This window comes from Homalodisca vitripennis, chromosome 3 (genome assembly GCF_021130785.1).
Source record: "Homalodisca vitripennis isolate AUS2020 chromosome 3, UT_GWSS_2.1, whole genome shotgun sequence".
Taxonomy (NCBI): Eukaryota; Metazoa; Arthropoda; class Insecta; order Hemiptera; family Cicadellidae; genus Homalodisca; species Homalodisca vitripennis.
This window is the reverse complement of record NC_060209.1, coordinates 133,369,745-133,389,602: the sequence shown is the minus strand read 5'-3', so window position 1 is coordinate 133,389,602 and position 19,858 is coordinate 133,369,745. Positions and strand designations below refer to the sequence as shown.

At 31.4% G+C, this 19,858-nt stretch overlaps 1 protein-coding gene across 1 annotated transcript in view; it reads right to left on the bottom strand.

Moving 5' to 3' along the window:
• Positions 1–15,279, bottom strand: part of LOC124358357 — a 31,602-nt gene extending 16,323 nt beyond the window's left edge. Inside the window, exons 1-4 of the mRNA XM_046810658.1 lie at positions 15,122–15,279; positions 10,293–10,552; positions 7,574–7,762; positions 2,028–2,178 (exon numbers count right to left, since the gene is read on the bottom strand). Coding sequence (XP_046666614.1) covers positions 2,028–2,178; positions 7,574–7,762; positions 10,293–10,549 — 597 coding nt within the window. The 5' untranslated portion in view covers positions 10,550–10,552; positions 15,122–15,279. The remainder of the gene's footprint in view (positions 1–2,027; positions 2,179–7,573; positions 7,763–10,292; positions 10,553–15,121) is intronic.
• Between the last annotated feature and the right edge of the window lie 4,579 nt (positions 15,280–19,858).

Sequence of the window (19,858 nt, the reverse complement as noted above, 5' to 3'; positions counted from 1 at the left end):
ATAAATAAAAATTGACATAAATAAATAAACAGGAATTTTTGAACATGTGATTAACACCAAAGAGAAATAAATAATATCATGAACAGAGAAAGAATTTAGAAAAATAATTTAGAAAAAATAATACATAATAAAAACAATTTATCATTTTATCTTTTATTCAGACCAAAGGGTACTTTTGATTTTAATATTAACTGATGTGCCTGTTCTAAATTTTCTAAGTCAATTTTGTTTCCATCTTCGGGTACTTTGCAAATACCTTTCAGTGAATAACATTGTTCAAAATTTTGTTGGTGGCAATGTTTTGAACAATTAATGGAACAGCTATGGGCACCAGGATGGCACCTGCGTATGCTAATCTATTTATGGCAAAATTAGAAGAAGATTTTTTGAATTCTCAATCCTGCAAACCTCTTGTATGGTTGAGATTCATTGACGATATTTTTATGATTTGGAATAATAGCTTTGAAAATTTAAAAGAATTTTTGGAAAATCTGAACAAATTCTCGATTTTGAAATTTACCTGGAAATTTTCTAAAGAAATCATAACATTCTTGGATGTAGATGTTTTTATTAAATCTGGATTTCTCAAAACAAAAATTCATATTAAAGACAGTAACACAATGGATTATCTACATTTCAACAGCTGCCATCCTGTACATGTCAAAAAATCAGTACCAAAGGGTTTGTCAGTTAGGGCCAAAAAATTATGTACTGATAGTGCAGATTTTCAAAATTATCTAGAAAAACTTGGAAATGCATTTGTCAAAAGAAAATATCTTTCAAAATTTATAAATAATCAAATTAAACACTCGAATGTTCATAAAATCCAAAAGAATGATGACGTAAAATTTATAACAAAATATTTTCCTGGTTTATATAAAACAAACAATATTCTAAGAACGGCACACAAAATTCTTGAATCTTCACCAATTTACTAAAAACTTATTTTCAAAACCACCCAGGCTAGTGTTTCGTAGAAATACTAACCTGAAAAATCTTCTGGTACGGCCCAAATTGCCACCTACTGACATTCAAAATTCAGAAAAGAAGAAAAATTTTAAGTGTCAACCCTGTAAAGACAAACGATGTAATACTTGCAAAATTATAAAATCGTCCAATTTTTTTACCAGTAGTAATACAAAGAAAACTTACCCTATTAGAGGAGAAATTAATTGCAAAAGTAAAAATGTAATTTATCAATTAACATGTAAAAATTGTGCAATGGATTATGTTGGATTGACAACAAATCCATTGCACATAAGAATGAATAATCATCGTTGTTCGTCTAAAAAACAGGATGAAAAATTGGTTTCACAACACGCATTAGGCCACCAACAAAATTTTGAACAATGTTATTCACTGAAAGGTATTTGCAAAGTACCCGAAGATGGAAACAAAATTGACTTAGAAAATTTAGAACAGGCACATCAGTTAATATTAAAATCAAAAGTACCCTTTGGTCTGAATAAAAGATAAAATGATAAATTGTTTTTATTATGTATTATTTTTTCTAAATTATTTTTCTAAATTCTTTCTCTGTTCATGATATTATTTATTTCTCTTTGGTGTTAATCACATGTTCAAAAATTCCTGTTTATTTATTTATGTCAATTTTTATTTATTTACTTTTGTAAATTTTGTTGCTGTGTTGTTATTTTTTATTATACCTTTTTGAAAACGGTAAAAGCCGAAATATTAAAGGAACTTTATGTCAAGAAGTCTAATAATTGATATATATATATATATATATATACATTTTCGGATTATGGTGTCATGTCTAGACATCATGAATTGGACTGGAAAAGCATTCCTGAGCAGTTAGCAGATTAGTTGTCTGCTATAAAATGGGAATTACTAGTTGAGGGCACAAAATACACCAGGCCAAGTTTGAATAGTTGCAAATTGTACCTTTCTCTATATAAAAAAGATAGCAACCTCAGGAGGAGAGAGAATGGTTAATAAGTAAGGATGTATAAAAATTCAAAATACTTTTAAATAAAAAATTTTATTTTCAAGTTATTTCACACAATAAGGGAATTAAATTTCTTAGTTATACTTTCACTTAGCCACATTCCTTCATTGTCCCTGGGAATAAGTTCACACTCAGCCAGCTGTGCCATAAATCCTGCATTTGGGTTTATGCAGAATCTGCTTCGTTGTACCACAATCACAGCATTCCTGAAACAGATGTTTACAAAATTTTATGCTAGTAAAAGTAAAGCGATCATTCCTTTATACATATTAGAGACAAACTAGTTATTACTCTAATAACTAATATTTTATCTATAGGGAATAACATTTAATGTAAACTCCTTACTTATGGTACGGAACTAGTTCAAATTATGCTCGAAGTATAATTTGTTACACATTATTTTGAGATGTACAGAGTATTATTTAGTGTATGGCCAAACTTCAGAAAACGGTGAAATGGGACAAAACAAACAAAATTCTTTTAATATGTCAATTTATCTTACTTCATTTAATATTTTCATATTTCAGTCGCAACTAAATATCAGTTAATCCATTGGCTTATAGGTATTTTCATACCCAGTTCTATTTGAGGATGCTATTAAAAATGCACAAAACTTGAGAGTTTTGTTATATGTTTATAAAACGTTATCTGTTTGAGGTAGTTTTTTGTGTTGTGATGAAATAGGCTTAAATAATACATAGTTTTAATATATTACTATTAAAGCCAAATATGTTATTATTTAAGCCAAATATATTACTATTGACAAATTTGTATTGCTATAAATGTATAAATACAATAGAATAATTGACTTTATCACTGAATCAGTTTTAACTCTTATTCCGGTATTTAGAACATATAATGCAGCAGTTTAAATTATAGTATGTGTTATACAAAATATGATTGTGCAATAAAGGATATAAATTGAATTATTTAAACATATTTAGAGTATTTTTACAGCTCACTTTACTTTAATTTGAAATATATATTCCTCTACATAGAAATAACATACTTTACACACACACACACACACACACACGCACGTGTTTTAGTACGAAATTCAAAGAATTTACAAATTAATCACGGTATTGTGGAGCTGGGAATCACAGACCATTATGGATTAAATGTAATTGTCTTGAACACTATTGTTAGTAAAGTGAATACTCTTTGTAAAAAAAAAGAAAAAAAAGTGAATACTATTAATTTGTAAAAAATGTTGATTATACCAAGCTGAGTAGACAGCTGGCTGTGGCAAACTGGAGCTCTGTTCAAAATAGCCAAGATGTAAATAGTGCTTTGTATGAATTTTATAAAACCTACAATATTTGTTATGAATCATCTTGTACATTGAAAAAAATAAATAGTAGGAACAAAAAGCGTAAGGAATGGATATCTAATAACTTAATAAATCTTATAAACTGGAAAAACGTCTTATATAAAAATTATTGTAAAAATAAACTTAATGTGAAACTAAAGGAGGAGTACAGTAATTTGGCTAGATTTGTAAATAGATGTATAAAGCAAGAAAAGTTAAATTATTATTCTAAGTTAATAAATAATTGTAATGGTGATAGTAGGAAGTACTGGGGTATAGTTAGGGAAATATTAAATAGAAAAAATAAAGGTATAAGCAGCATAAAAGTAAACAACTGCCCAGTTAAGGTAATGGGAAATGAGTCTCTCATTGCTAATTTATTCAACAGGTATTATGTTGGTGCTGTACCGAACCTTAAAATGAATACATTCGGGTGTGACATGTTTCTACAGGAACAACAACCTGTAACTGATGTCTTGTTGAGTAAGTTTGATATGGAAGTAATGGATATATATAAAGTAGTACGTGGAATGAAAAATAAGAGTAGTTCTGGGATAGATGGCATTAGCAGCATAGTTGTTAAAAATAATATAGATATATTTGTACCATTGTTGTACTGCATTTATGAAAAGTCTCTTGCACAGGGCATAGTTCCGGACGACTTTAAGGTGGCTGTAGTGGTACCTGTATACAAGTCAGGTGATGACCAGGAGGTGTCATCACATCGTCCGATATCTCTCATAAACACCGCGGCTAAGATATTTGAGACACTAATTAAAGAAAGATTATTAAAGTACTTTCAAGAATTTAATATATTTTCCACCAATCAATATGGATTTTTACCTGGTAGAGGAACCGACTTGTCCTTGGAAAAGCATATAAGTCATATAACAAATTCGGTTAACGCTCATAAATTTACATTGGCTATTTATGTGGATCTCAGGAAAGCATTTGAGGTTTTAGATATAGATATATTGATACAAAAATTTAGAAAATATGGTATTGGAGGCATGGCTTTGACTTGGTTGATATCTTTTTGCAAGCATCGAACACAAGTAGTAAAGATAAATAATGTACTGAGTGAGGTTCTAGAATTGCAATATGGAACAGCTCAGGGGGGAGTTTTGGGGCCTCTTATGTTTTTAATTTATATTAATGATCTTCTAGATATTGACTTTCACTCCTCTGTATTTGCATATGCTGATGACACGGCTTTGGTGTGTTCATCTGGCAGCAGAGCCTCTCTCAGGACAAAGATTGACAGGGACTTGGTAAGGGTGTCGGAATGGTTGATTGCCAACAGGTTGTTAATTAATGTATCCAAGACAAAATGTATTCTATTCTTTGATGCTAACAAGCATAAGTCTGACTTGCAGAATATGTTTGATTTGTTCTGCCATGGCCACCAATGCTTGTACGGCTGTACGTGTTCGAATATAGAAATAGTCGACAACGTAAAATATTTAGGAATGTACGTTGACTCTCAGTTAAAGTGGGGATTCCACGTAACGTACCTGACAAAGAAACTGAGGAAAATCAATTGTGCATTGTACCACATGAAACAGTTTTTGACTAGCGAATTATTAATTCAGTTATACATGTCATGGTTCGAGAGCACAATGAGATATGGGATCGTACACTATGGTGGTACCTTTAGCACGGTGTTGCAGCCTGTGGTAATGAGTCAGAGGGATGCTTTGCGAACGGTATTTGGACTTCGGCATATGGACAGAGCTAGTTACTTGTTCACTGATAACAATATCCTAACTTTCAAACAAGTGTATGAGTCTAACATATTGATGTATGTTTATAAGCACTTGCAGGATTATCCCATTAAAATGACGTACAGGGAAACAAGAGCTGCTCAATTGACATTTCTCGATGTACCAAATTATTTTAAAGAAATTGCCAGACATCAGTTTTCCTATGTTGGCCCAAAGATGTTTAATAAATTGGTTGAGAGATATGGCAATGATATATATTTTGAACGAAAGCCTAAATTTAAGATGAAATGTTTAACATTTATAAAGGAAAATGTATAAAGTTCGTATCAGGAGTAAGTCTGGAATTTGACCTGTTTTCTGTCTTTGTTGTTGATATATTTATTTATTTATTGATAAAATTTTATGTACTGTTATTGTTGTTATGTTAATTTATTGTTGTTACTTGTTGATTTGTTTCTATGTTTATACCTTGTTACTTGCTTATATTGTTATATTATATTATTTATCTCTTGTTATTTATATACATATGTGTGCATGTAGGTGTGTGGCCTATATGTATGTAGATTTACATGCATATATACAAACGTTGTTATTGATAGATAGTATGTATTCGTGCGTGTTGTTAGCAGTAGCAAATTGGAGAACATGGTGGGCTCAATCAATTAATTTATGTCATAATAAATTTACTATAGTAAAATTTAAACATATTATATCTAAACATTTATATACTGGAAGAATGCATTTGTCTCAAATATATATTTTTAGTGTTTGATTGGAATAATGTTAAATAACTTGTGCATGGAGAAGATCAGAAATAACTAACTAAAAGTAAAGCAATGACTGTCAAAATAAGTAAAATAAGCAATGTACTTTAGTAAGCCAACTTTACTTCCCGCACGCGCCATTATAGGGGCATTGGGAATGTACGGTTACAAATACATGTAACGATAGATGTATAAACTTCATGTACTGTTAATTTTTTGCATGTATTCAACTTTGTTATTCTCTGAATAAAGATCTTTTGAACTTGAACACACACACACACACACACACACACACACACACACACACACACACGCACGCACGTACGTGCGCACACACACACACACACACACAGATTTAGAACAGTTTCCAAAACATTGGAAATTTTGACATGTCAGTATATTTTATCTTAACCATCCAAACACCATCACTGGCATTGTCTTCGCCATAATCTGGAGCTAGCTATCTTATCAGTTTTGCTTGAAAACATCCTGTTGAACTGATTTGAAGGTCCAACTACTGAACTACCACTATAAACAACTAAAAAAAAATAATGAATGTTTGTTTACAATATGAGTGGGAGGGGTGTAAATACAAAGAGCAAAGGTCAATCAGCTGTGCAAATAAATTATGTCAGACATTATACAAAATCTGGTTAGTCAAAGACATTGAAATATAAACTAGGCTGTAGATAAAGAAAAAATCAAATATTGACATTACATAATTACACAATATTACAAATACAAGTAACAACATATACCCTAAGGTTAATGAAAAATACAAAGTACAAGATTGATACTGAAATTGACGTAATATAATGTTATAATATGTTTATAAGCTTAAAATGTGTTCCTTGGGTATTTCTGACTAATATAATCTATTTATAATACACAATTATTTAAACGCATATGTGACAGAAATGTAAAATCCAAACTAATAAGCTTATATATATATATATATATATATATATATATATATATATATATATATATATATATATAATTATATAATATATATATAATTTCAATAAACATTGAATCACAAAGAGTAATGGTAGCACATTCACCCGGCAAGTGAGAGATCCGGGTTTGACTCCCGGCGGAGCAATTACTTTTTGTGATTCAATGTTTATTGAAATTAAATAAGGCTCTTGCCATTTATACAGTTTAATGTAAATAATAGTCGTTTGACAGGTATTTGGTCTTCCGATCATATGTTAGTTTGCTTATTTAAACGCATATGTGACAGATACGGCCAAATACAAAATGATTGAATCGGAAAAAGTAAGCGCTCTGTGGTGTAATTTATAGCACATTCACCCGGCAAGTGAGAGATCCGGGTTCGACTCCCGGCGGAACAATTACTTTTTGTGATTCAATGTTTATATATATAATCTTAGGGCTGCTTATATAATTTAGAATTGATGCTAAACCATTGGTGTACAGACAAATCACCAAGCCTGATAGGCCACATTCAAGGAGATATTTAATAAGATGAAATATGACAATGGAAAATATGCTCTATCTTATTATCTAGCAAGTGGAATGTGACTGCTTTGTAAGTATATAGTTTTCTGAAGTTTCAATCAAATATTTTGTTCAATTCTTCTCCATTCTTGTTGCCTCTTTTTTCAGTTTCTATTAAACTATTTTTAAAATTATTGTTAAATATTTCTTATATATTTTGGGATTTTTTAAATTTATTATATGTACACAAGCAGTGTATTGGTTAGGTACATGAATAGATAAAAGGACTTTTGTATGCATGTATTTAAAACTTAAGATTTTGTACAACACCACTTACTTTAATGGCAATGAGTATCTTTCCATGACATAACCTATTACCAATGCAGCACTTCTTGATATTCCTCCATTCCCATGTATTAGCACCTTTCCTCCACCAGCAAGGCATTCATCAATGAAACTTTTCACTGTGGGAATATGTTGTACTATATTTTCTGTTGGACTGTCTGCAATGTCCAATACCAAATACCTGTTGGCAATACATTTACATAATGAAATACAAAATAGCTCATGTAATATATAGACTTAATTAAAACAAATAAGGGATTTTCTCAAACTATTTACTAGAGATCACAAATAATTTCATAATATTAAAAGGTTTCATTCCTTTATTCTCCTCCAGGAATTAAAAAAAAAAAAAACTGTTGTATTCTCTATAATTCACCCAACAACTTTCAAACCAGGGCCAGTCCGAGGCCCATGAAGCCGCATGGTCTGCCAAGACAGGGGGAATACCTCTACTTTCTCACCACTTTTTAATCATTTTTATTGTTCATTGCATAAATCATTAAATATAAGAAGACTTTTGAGTGAACTAGAATAGATTTTACCTTATATGTATTTAAAATAACTATTACATATTTTTAAATAATGATTTTATCCATCATTACATAACATATATTAAATATAATACCAATGAAAAAATCAATACAATGTTTTATAATATTGTTAAATAGTCAATTATAATAATTTTAGAAGTTATATAAAAAATGTGGTGCTGTTTTATCAAAAATAGACAAAGGGTAGTGAGTTTTAGTTGGTTAAAAAAAGATAACATGAACTAACGAGAAGAAGGGTTTACTTTTTGCTGGTTTATACTTTTCAGTTCATTCTAAACTGGGTATAATAAAAACTGACGTGTCACTTAAATCTCTGATGTTCCCACGGAGGTTTAGGAGCAGCACGTCACTAACCGCAAATGTTGAGATATTGGAGTGTAAAGTTAGACCGATAGACCTAGTCTACTGACTGTTGGAATTGGTGGGGCTCCTTAGTTGCTAGCCTGGACATAAGGGCGTGCCACCCCTGTTCGCTATGACTGGAGAGGATAGTTCAGAGGAGGAGACATGACTGAGATTAGTGGCCAAAATCCTTCCTCATAGATCTCTACAGGAGGTGGCCTTTCTCCCAACCTTAGCCATACTGAATATTCTGTCACTCTGGAAGCAAGCACAAGGGTCGTTTTAGTACAAAATGTAATGAGAGATTTCTCAGCTTCTTGTCATAAGAGAACAAAAAAAGAGAACATTAAATGTCAGTGGAAGACTTGGGTGAGGGTGCTGCAGTGATACGGGGTGACGCGATAGTTGCCCTTCACCTCTCCAAAACAATTGACTCGTCCTGTCTATCACACATGCTCTTTATTCAAGTCATTTACATTTTATTCTATTGTGCTTTGTTTAATCTTTATTGTTATTATAATCATTCTTTTAAAGTTTTTAGTGTTGTTTATTAAAATATGTCAGAAATAGAAAGAAAGTCAGGAGCATGCTACAAATAGCATAAGGAGGAATTGGAACATGAAGATAAAAAACAATCAAAATCGCTCAAAAACTCAGGCTGCTGGCCAATCCAGTAATGCTGTGGTGGCCGAAAACTCCATTCATCCAGTATACAAACCCATAAGTAGATGCCTTTTTGAAACATATTAATACTGCTATGACACTTGCAAAAAAAAAATTAAAGATCTCAAATGTTTGTGCTGCTTACTTATATGTTATGACATACTGTTAAAAATAAATTTAGTTAGCAAAAAACCTCTGAAGGAAGATATTATAGTCCTATTGACCTGAATTAACATGTTACTTATTTTTAGGAAAATATGAGATCAAAGAATAGCTTAAACATTGTAATTACTAATACCAAAGAGCTGGCTGAAAAATTGGTGATTTCATATGTTAGTCTCAGACTTCACCACTGAATCTAAGATCAGACAAAGAAAAGTGAACAGTAGTAAGAACTCTTAAGAGGGAGAAGATAAACCTATTGAACCTGGAAAGAACTCTTTTAGTCTTGACTTTTTAAATGCAATTCAAGATTTAATGATCAACTTCTTGACAGAAAGATTTAAACAAATGCAAAATCACAGCAGTAAATTTAAGTTTCTTTATGATGTGCGTTTTCTACAATACCTGGAACTTAGAGTTTGCAGTGAAAATTTCCAAGACATTGTCTTATCTAACTGTGAATTCATATGTTGACACATTTCCTAATACATTTAGTTAGCTTTCCTTAGTCCCACACTCTTTAAATGTTATACAAATAAATTAAAAGTTATACAATTGTACAATTTGGGGAAAGGGACACTAAATCAGAACTTTGTATGGTCTGCAAAACATTTCTCAGACTAGCCCTGGTTCAAACACCCTTAATTTCTAAGCTTGTAAAATTTACTGTGAGTTAATAACATAGGTAAATAAACATACAAGACATTGTTAATGTGTAAATGTTTTATGTGTGAAAACTTTACTACATTACCTAAATCTCACTAATAAGTTTTTTACATATAGCCCTGTACTCAGACCGGTTTTTTCGAACAATTTTACAAGGGCTCAGGCCCTCAAGGGGCCCGGGCCTGGTCTCGCCACATGTCTATTTGAAGAAAAATGTCGATAAACATCATGGGGCCCAGCCAAATATCTTTTCTGGAACCCGCCAAAATTGAGTGTTGCCCTATTTACAGAACAATGACATTATTAAAGTATTGCGACAATACTCACCGAAATATCTCTGGAAAATTCGGCCTGATGAAGTGAGCCTCAACATCCTGGCGCACACAAACAATGTGAGTTATTCCATGCTGCCTCAATAAGTCCAGTTTGTTTCTCTGTGCAGCGGAGTAAGGCCCCAGATACACACCAGGCACTATTTGCTGCATGTTTCGTCTCATTGAATACTTCCAGTTACTGGGATCATTTGAAACTTTCATCAACTGGCTTCTGGTATAGAAGACTTCATTATCATCTTGTCTTATCATTTTCTGCAACAAATTATGTGATAACTTCAGACTTTTAAAACACACAATAATTTAACAAGCACAGTTACTTTTTTTAATTACTCAAAAAGTGAAAAAATAGTTTTATTTCAAATTTGACAATAGTATACATTAAAACAAAATAAAATCTTGTTCAAAACAATAAGTGAAGAAGTACTTAAAAAACGAGTGAATTTAAGCAATTTCTAAATTGGTTCAGTAAGCAATGTAAGTTTTTTGTTGGTTCCATAGTGTAGAGCAAAATTCCAATGTGTAGTTAATAAGAACAAAAATTCCATCAAGGAAAGAGGTACAACACAAAATTAAACAAAGAAAGCAGAATGAAGATGAGGAGGAAAAAGAATAAGTAACAAAGAAATAAAATCCTACGAATTCCCGGCTACTTAAATGTGCAGTGTGGAAGAAGTAAGTGTGTGACTAACACGTAATTGTGCAGAACCTGGATTCCATATTATTGTTGAATTATGACAAATATGTTCGTAATGTGTCAATGGAAATTTATGAAAATTGAATAGGAAGACTTTACTTCTGAAGTGGATGAAAGGGCATCAGCAAGTGATGCATTTCAATGTTTTTGACATACATTGCAGTAGATTAAATGGCTGAAACCCGTTTCCATTAATACAAATTTGCCTCACAACATGTCACAAGAACATGTGCTGAGGATTAGTTGTGAAATTGTGATCAGCCTACAACATGTCATAGGAGACCAAGGAATACTCATATATTGTGATAGCCTATAGGCTGCTTTCTTTAAATAAAAAAGGAAGAATTCAAAATGCTTCTTTGAAACGAACATTAAGAGTGAAGTCAACATCTTCAATTTTTAAGATATCTTTTTGCAGGGTGTCCAGTTTATAACGATTAAACCTCTTTATAAAATAACAAATCTAAACCATTAAGAAGTAAAATTGTATGTATCTAACTATTGTATTTACAGTGCAGTTTCTTAAAGGTGTACGTGTTTTCATGAACACTATTTACTTAAATTTAAATTTATTATAGAGATCCTTTAGTAGTGTTTTAAATTTTTTAAGTAGTAAAATAAGATTATTAATATATATAGTAGGTTTGAAATATGAATATGACAGCATGCACATGCATTGCCCCACGGTCTTTTCGTACAAATAATAGAGGCCACAGATTGGTCTGGAGCTTCTGAAAAAATTAAGTTGATGGTTTGGTCTTAGTCTTCAAAGAGACAAAGCTCTATTAACAAAGTATTTAATATCCATCATTTTTAAATGGGGTGAGGGATGAAATTGAAATGTTTAGAATCATGACATAAAACGAGGACTAGCGTTGAAAAGGTACTAGGATCACTGTAATTTTCAATGATTACTTTTTTGTTGTCAAGAATAAATAGAAATATTGGTCAGCATTAAAACCTGAATGATTGATTGGGGGAGATTATGGTTATAAATAAAAAAATAATTATACCTAAGATTTGTATGGGATATCAAGAGGACTTAACTTGAATAAATGAAGATGAAGGTTTTTTCAATGTCTATATGAGCACAACTGTATTCACTGAGGGTGTGATTGGATATTTGAAATGTTCAAACAATCACATTTTAAATCTTATAGCCTATTGTGGGAACTGTACTTGGATAAATTAAATATTTGTCAATGTATTCAAAAACTCCACCATTCAATCTAGAGTGATGAACATAAAAGTGGGAAATTAAATAATGAATACTTTAATCTTCACTGATAAGATTCATGTAGTTAAAACCATTTGAGGTTGGTGAGGCTTGACACTTGAGAAGAAACTATAAAAATATTTATAATATAGAAATATCTGTTTATTCTTATTACAGACAGTTGTAACACAACTAAGCAACAAACACAACTAAACTTGTAACACAAAATAAGCAGCAATTAGGAACAGATTGAAATCTACCTCATCCTGTAAAACATGTCAGATATTATTTTGTATTTGATACAGTTTCAAATTGATTATATATATATATATATATATATTATATATATATATATATATATATTTATATATATATTATATATATATATATATATATATATATATATATATATATATATATATATATATATATACATATATATATATATATATATATATATATATTACTGATTTAAAAATGCTAATTGTGTTTGTAATATTTTATACAGATTTTTCTCAAAACATTATGTTTTTGTCTAAAGAAACACTTTTAAATATAAAAGTAAGACAGCACTATATGACATGTGCTAAGAAATTCAAGGAAGTACATATAATTATATAAGCACTTTTGCTAACTTAAAAGAAGCAACCTTTTTTTATCTAATATCAGAACAGTACAGATTTTCAAATTTCTACTATTATTCATCTTTCACGTTTATACCATTGGGAAATATGAAGAATAAAAATAACTACTCCTTGTTGATCTACGATTTGGTATCCACGCAACTCTACGTCTGTAGTCAGTATTTTTGCAAAATCACTAAATTGTACCCATAATTAGCACTTAAAGTTCGGTAACTCATTTGATTCATAAAATAAGTGAAAATCTTTAGAATTTACCAAATTACATTAGAAAGTATGGAGAGCAACAAACATAATTATTTTTTTATTTCATTTGTAATCAGAAACTATAATTACAAGCAGACAGCTAAAATTGTAGTACAGGTATATTATAAGAACAATTCTATTGGCTTAAGTATGCAGATATTTGGCTGAAAAATGCCACCAATTCATTTTTGGCTGAAAAATGCGAGACTTTCATTTCGCAGTATCTACGAGTATGTTTCTGCCTTCAATTTGAAATAGGTTTTACTACAAATATTCTGCATGAATATTAAATACACAAATGCATGACTTTTTGGAAAACTGTTACAATTTCCTTTATAGTAAGGGTACAGTCCTTGCTTTTCTACACGTACATGATTGCTATAGAATAAATGGCTGATCATTAGACACTGCCTATCACTAAAGAAAAAACATTTTTATTTTTGTATATCTGTGTTCAACACAATATCTCGAACTGACCTACAGACTTGAAATTTTGCATAAAGCATTATTTCCATAAGCTACACTGAGTTTACAGATTAGCGAATATTTGTTGGTCTTATGGTTAACCATAATGGTAATAAGAAAACAACAGAGTAAATCAATTTGTAAACAACTGATTACAATCATATGAGATTTTAACATGTGACAATTTTATTCACAGAGTAACAATGGTAAATAATAAGTGAAAAGCCAACTTTAAAAATCAGTGACAAGATTTGATTTCGGCGCACTCTCACATTGTAGTTCCCTCCCTAGCTCACCTGAACTTTTATTACTTGAAAACTACAATAAAACTTGAGACTCCAATAATGAGATCTATGATGGTCCATGTCCAACCTTGGTATGTACCTGAGCGTAATCGAAGCCTATCTCTCAGTAGGCTAACACAGTTTCTCCTTTTTCTTTAAACATGATTGCCTGTCCTTTTAGCTGTCCGCAGGAGTTAGCAAAAATTTATTATGCCGTTTTAAAACAACAGGTCAGATAGTTTTCATATTTTAACCTCATAAAAGTATATTACAGTTATTACAATCACTAAACTTAATAACCGCAATGTAAATAGAACTCAAGCAATACATTTTTATATAAATGAGACAATGACAGGCAGATCACTACAGGTTTTAGGACATGTTTTCATATAATAATCTAGACTAAATTTTCCTGGTTTACATCATATCAAAACATAAATTATACAAATAAGATATTAAAATATTTAGACCTCATTTTAAAGAGATTCAACACATTTAGTCATCAGTTTGACAACTGTTCATTAAAGATAACTTTCCACGGCACGTCCAAAATATTTTATGATTTTTATAGTGTGTTAGTAATGTTTTGCACAGTGTAAACTGGAAACCTTAGATTATAGTTATGGTATTAAACGTGTACGTCCAAGAACTAAGAAACTTCATAAATAAATATTTTTGCTTATTTTTATATGTACAATTACATCCTAAATTATTGAAAAACTCTTTTGAACACTTTATAGCATATTTACAATAACAATATCTTACTTCGGATCTGAAAATACATTTCTAGAAAGAAGAAATTATAATGCAACCAGTACTTAAATTAAGCAATATACAGCATTTTTATAAATTATTTACACATTTTACAGCATGTGAAAGATGAGACATCAATTTTTCAATTCAACATAACTACAGGTTTAGTTAGGAATAATTCTAAAAATATTCAGGTACTTTGCTGTATGGAAAAATATTTTCACTCCTAGCCTTAACAAAATACTGGTGTTTAATGCCAGAATCACAGTTTGTAGCACTTTCTGGTTTAATAGTTATAAAATTGTAGGGTTTAGATGCATTACGTGAATTTTATAAGGCATCTAAGGGACAGGAATCTACAAGAAGGCCCAAGTTTGCCTGCCATTTCAGGAAAAGTGACTGCCGCTTACAAAAGTTACACACCTGGGAACTGCTAACCTATTGTATAAACGAATAAAAAAGTTAGATTATTACATTTATACCATTATAAATAAAGCTAGAATGTATTATAAAATTACCAACCTGAAATAATAGCTCGAATTGTGCAGCAGTGAATCTTAGACGGCGACGATGTTTACTCCTGTGTGGTCTGGGGCTGTCTGAAACAACTTTCAAATGCGCGTGTCTACGCGACAATGCAGTAAGGAATGAAATACATTGCCTTGTTGATCTCTGCGAATACCATATGTTTGATCAGCTGGACGCAGATTTTCAGTGTGGCCAATATCAACCGCATAAGTTACTCATAAGTCACAAATTAACTAAAAAGTACCGTAAATTGCCCACAAGATACTAACATTAAAACCACATTGCTGTACTATAAGTATTTGTAAATTAGTGTGTAAATACCCTTTTACTATATTTAAACAAAAAACATTCTAACTGTCCATGTTTTGTCTCCATTAAATAGTATACTAATAACAATAACATAACAATAGCAGTGGATTCGATAAAAGTAGGAAGATGCTTGAAAAATACTACAAAACTGATTAACTTTCCTTGTTACTTATTTAATGGAAGAGATTTCAGGCCACAAGTTGAAAGAAGTTTTATTAAAAATGGAACACTAATTAATTACGTCGTCTCGTGGTTTTTTTCCTCCTTAATATTGACTGTCAAATGAAACCGGTAACCATGAAGTGTTATAGTTTGAAGTAGTACCATACATAACTCCAATCTCCGAAAAAAGTATTTTAGAGTAAAAACTGGATTGTACATTTTACAAAACATTATTACTTTTGTTAAATGTTGACAACTGATGGTTATAAATTCGCTCTTGACACTTTAATAGAGCAGAATGGATACTTATAAATCCAAATACTGAAGAGCATTTCTGAAGGATTATAACAAGTACCCTAGCCAAAGGGAGACTTGAACTAGCTATAGAGACTTATTAAAAATAGCAATGATGGTTGGAAGAATGACGAGAAGAGTTTTATTTATTAATCTTATGAGAGTACCATTGGCTCTGAGTGCCTTTTGTATAGCCTCATGATAGCTTTTAATATATTAGTCTCAGTCACCGTATCGAAAGAGAACTGAAAATCAGACTTATCTAGAGTAACAGCTTCAAGATCATTCAGGTTCGTAATCATCATCTCCAGATTGATCATCAGGAAGAAGTTATTCATTTTTATAGTATTTTGAGATCTAAAGACACGAGGGAAAATAATTATATTTGCCGACTTCATTTTATTTGTGTTGTAACCATATCATTCTGCTAGATTGTATTAAGGAAAGAGTCTATATATTAAAACATGACTATGCTATTTCGATTTTTTTGTTGCACTTTAGTCCCTAGTTTCTTAAGTGGCGTTGTGTAAATTGAAAAAAAAAAAATTAGAAAACCTATAGCACACATAATTAATTGAACATAAACACTGATTAATAAAATGACAACTAGTATTGACATGAACTGGAATAAAACATCTGATAATTTGTTTAAAAATAGACGGAGTTCCCACAGTCACCCCTCTATTAAAGAAAACACGATCAGTCATCAATAGCAAACATTGTCTTAAAATTGTTCAAATTGCGTTATTAGTACCTAGTTGATGCGTTCTTTTGCTGGAGTGTTCGTGGAACTTGGGGTCTGTTGAGAATCGGCGTTAATGGCAGGAGTAGTAGTGTGGTGATAAGATTTGGAGGCGCGTTTCGTGAAGATAGAAATTTCCGAACTATTGGAATGTTGAAAGGACTGAGTTGAGCCAAATGTGACACTCCAGTTTAGGCACTAAGGTTGGTTGTATTTGATTAATGTCTTCGCATTAGTCATCTTGATGCATCACATGATACTGTGTAGTGTCATTACTATGCTTCTTATTTACTTATTTGCCCGAACTGCCATACTTGCTTGTTGTTGACAGCAACAATAAAGTGTTACAGTTTTTTGTTAAATGTATCATTATATTTATTTATTTAATATTAATAGTGTATCATGTATGGACACAACAGACACCAACTGTGAAGCATACTTTCTCAAGATCGATACCGAACTTTGTAATGGCATATCTTTTGATCCCACATTTATTCACACAACAGAAGAATCACTTACTGGCTTAGCAGATATCCTCAGCCACTCAATCCAAGGAGCAGAAAGCTCCCACACACACATTACGCGTGCTGAGCGTAATTACAGTCAATTATACCGAGAAGACTGAGGATTATTTATATCTCTCGTTTGTACTATTGTCTATTTGGAAGTCAATTCCAACTTGTGACAGACAACAATCAATCTCTCAATTTCCGTTTAGTCACAATAATATTGAAAACGAGTATAGTCTACATAGATTACACTGGACAGTTTCGAGACTTAATTTCATCATGTACTTCGACGCCCGATCCAAATGGGCTACTTACAGAACATAAAATACGTTTAATCGAGCAACTTAAGCACTATAATTCTCCTCTAAATTATTTTTGCACATCATGGATATCCAAAAGTGGTTTTATCTGTCCATGTGACAATCTTTCTAGAGTGGCGTATCATGTGCTGTCTGAAGTTAAGAGTCAGAAGGGCCTATTCCCCTTACCAACCTCGACCTCGACATCCAATGCTTAACCAGCATACTCTCTTCAAGAGAAGTGGGTTCGAGTTCTTCTATTCCTGAACAACAAGCAAGTATGGCAGTTCGGCCAAATACGAGTAAATAAGGAGCATAGAAATGACACTATCCGGTATCACGTTGCGATAGCCGTGAGGAACTGGGTCAGGTAGACATTTATCTCCCTATGTTGTCTTTCCATCCATTCTCTCAGGTCTCTAATTAGCCTGGCCGTCCAACATCCTCTAATAGCATCAAATAGGCTACATCATAGTTGACTCCTACACACGTCGCACAGTGTGAAAAAATCAGTAAACCCTGGCAAAGTCAGAAGATAACAATTTATTCAGAAGCTACAACTTATGACTTTTCTTATTTTTAAACAATAATGTTTTCATTTTTATAACCAGTAGCAAATAGTAACCGTCATTTTCATTTCAACACTTTTAATACCTGATTACTTTGCACTGGCATTTTTCCTGTGGTTGCGACTCAGTAGAACTATTCTTCATCTCTGAATTACCTAGTGTTTGACGTGAATTATCCTCACAACAATAGATTCTGAGTCTCAAGTGACTTTTTAATACCATGCTGTAATGATTTTGTTAAAAATTAGTGGGGATAAATATTTAATATTCATTTTTCAAACCACTTACAATTAATACATTCAAAATTTTGTAAAGGTATGCATAGTTTTAATAGCTTTCCTAATTTACCTACCTAAGTTTTTTGATCACTTTGTAGCTTATGTTTAGTATATTAAATTAAAATAATTCTCATTCTTTGCACATACTTGTTTTAAAAATACAAGTTTTCAACAGTTTTACTAGTTTTTAAAACTATATACTAACAATATTTTTCACGTATTGCTACCCTCGCTTGAAGTTGGGGCTTGGAGAGAGGGTTGCGTGTCCTTAATAAATCCTGTCCTTAATAAGGACAGGATTTATACTACTGCAAATCCATATATAACGATAAAACTTAAATTCTGTATATTATATGACAACTCATAACTTGCGTATGATGTTAACCTTCCTGAAGTCCGTTTACTATGTAGATGCAGTGGATTGGTGATAACAGGTTGTCTATTACGATGAACAGTGTGTATAAAAATGAAGTAAGGATTAATAAATTTGAAAACTGAAAATGAACTTTTTGTTAAATTTTTACTATTCTGTTTGTAATAATATTCGTATAATTGTGATTTCAAAATTCTAACAACAATTTAGGTTCTATATGACTGGTTATTTTTTTATCTTGAGGCTTACTCAAGAAAGTCTTGGTAAAACACTGATGAAGATGTATTCAATATGATGTGGACTAAATCAGATTATGTTATTCATAGTTACAGAAACGCCCCAAAGAAAACATTTCAGTAATTTGGCATCCTAAGGAAAGTCTCGAGCTTTTAACATCACCAGAGTCAAGTGAACCTGAAGAACAAACCACTGATTTTTCTGACTCAGATTACGAGTAAAATAATTATCTTCTAAACACCATAAAGCATTACACTAAATACATAAATGATTTTTATTTTTCGTTTACAAGTTTAATGTTGGTATTGATCCTTTACGAGAACACATACAATAGCTTGTATCTGACTTTCCTTTACTTTATCTTTAAAAAAATCATATCAGAATTTTTTCCTGATTTTCCAGTTGCTGGACTCTCACTATTATAAAGTATTCTTGAGTAAGTAATATGTCAGTCCTTCTAACAGTCTCGTCATACACAGAGGCGAAACTGCCAGTCTGTGTTTGTCTCATGCATTTCTCTGTTTCTAAATACTAAATAATTTAAATGTAGTTAAAACAATTAGCCTTAGAAACAAACAACGATTCGTCTACATACGAAAAATATAAATTGATCCTGCATGAAATCATACAACTGCTTATTACTGATGTCAACAAGATCAAAGCTAGTTCTCTTAATGAACACCTTTTCCGTCAACTTTACCATGAAAATGATGAGGAATTCGATCCTTGCTTCTACATATGGCCACTTGCGTCTAAATCCAAATAAAACTGTTTGCGCCATTTCTTCATATTATTTTATAAAGTAACTGAGTTTCTCGAAGTTAGACCTTTAGTACCTTACAGATATTTTTGAAAAGGGTGAAAAAAGTCAATATAAGGAGACTTCAGGGCCAAAGGAATTATTTCATCATTTATCGCCAAGTTTGATATTCACAAGGTAAATTGGCAATAAAGAGCTG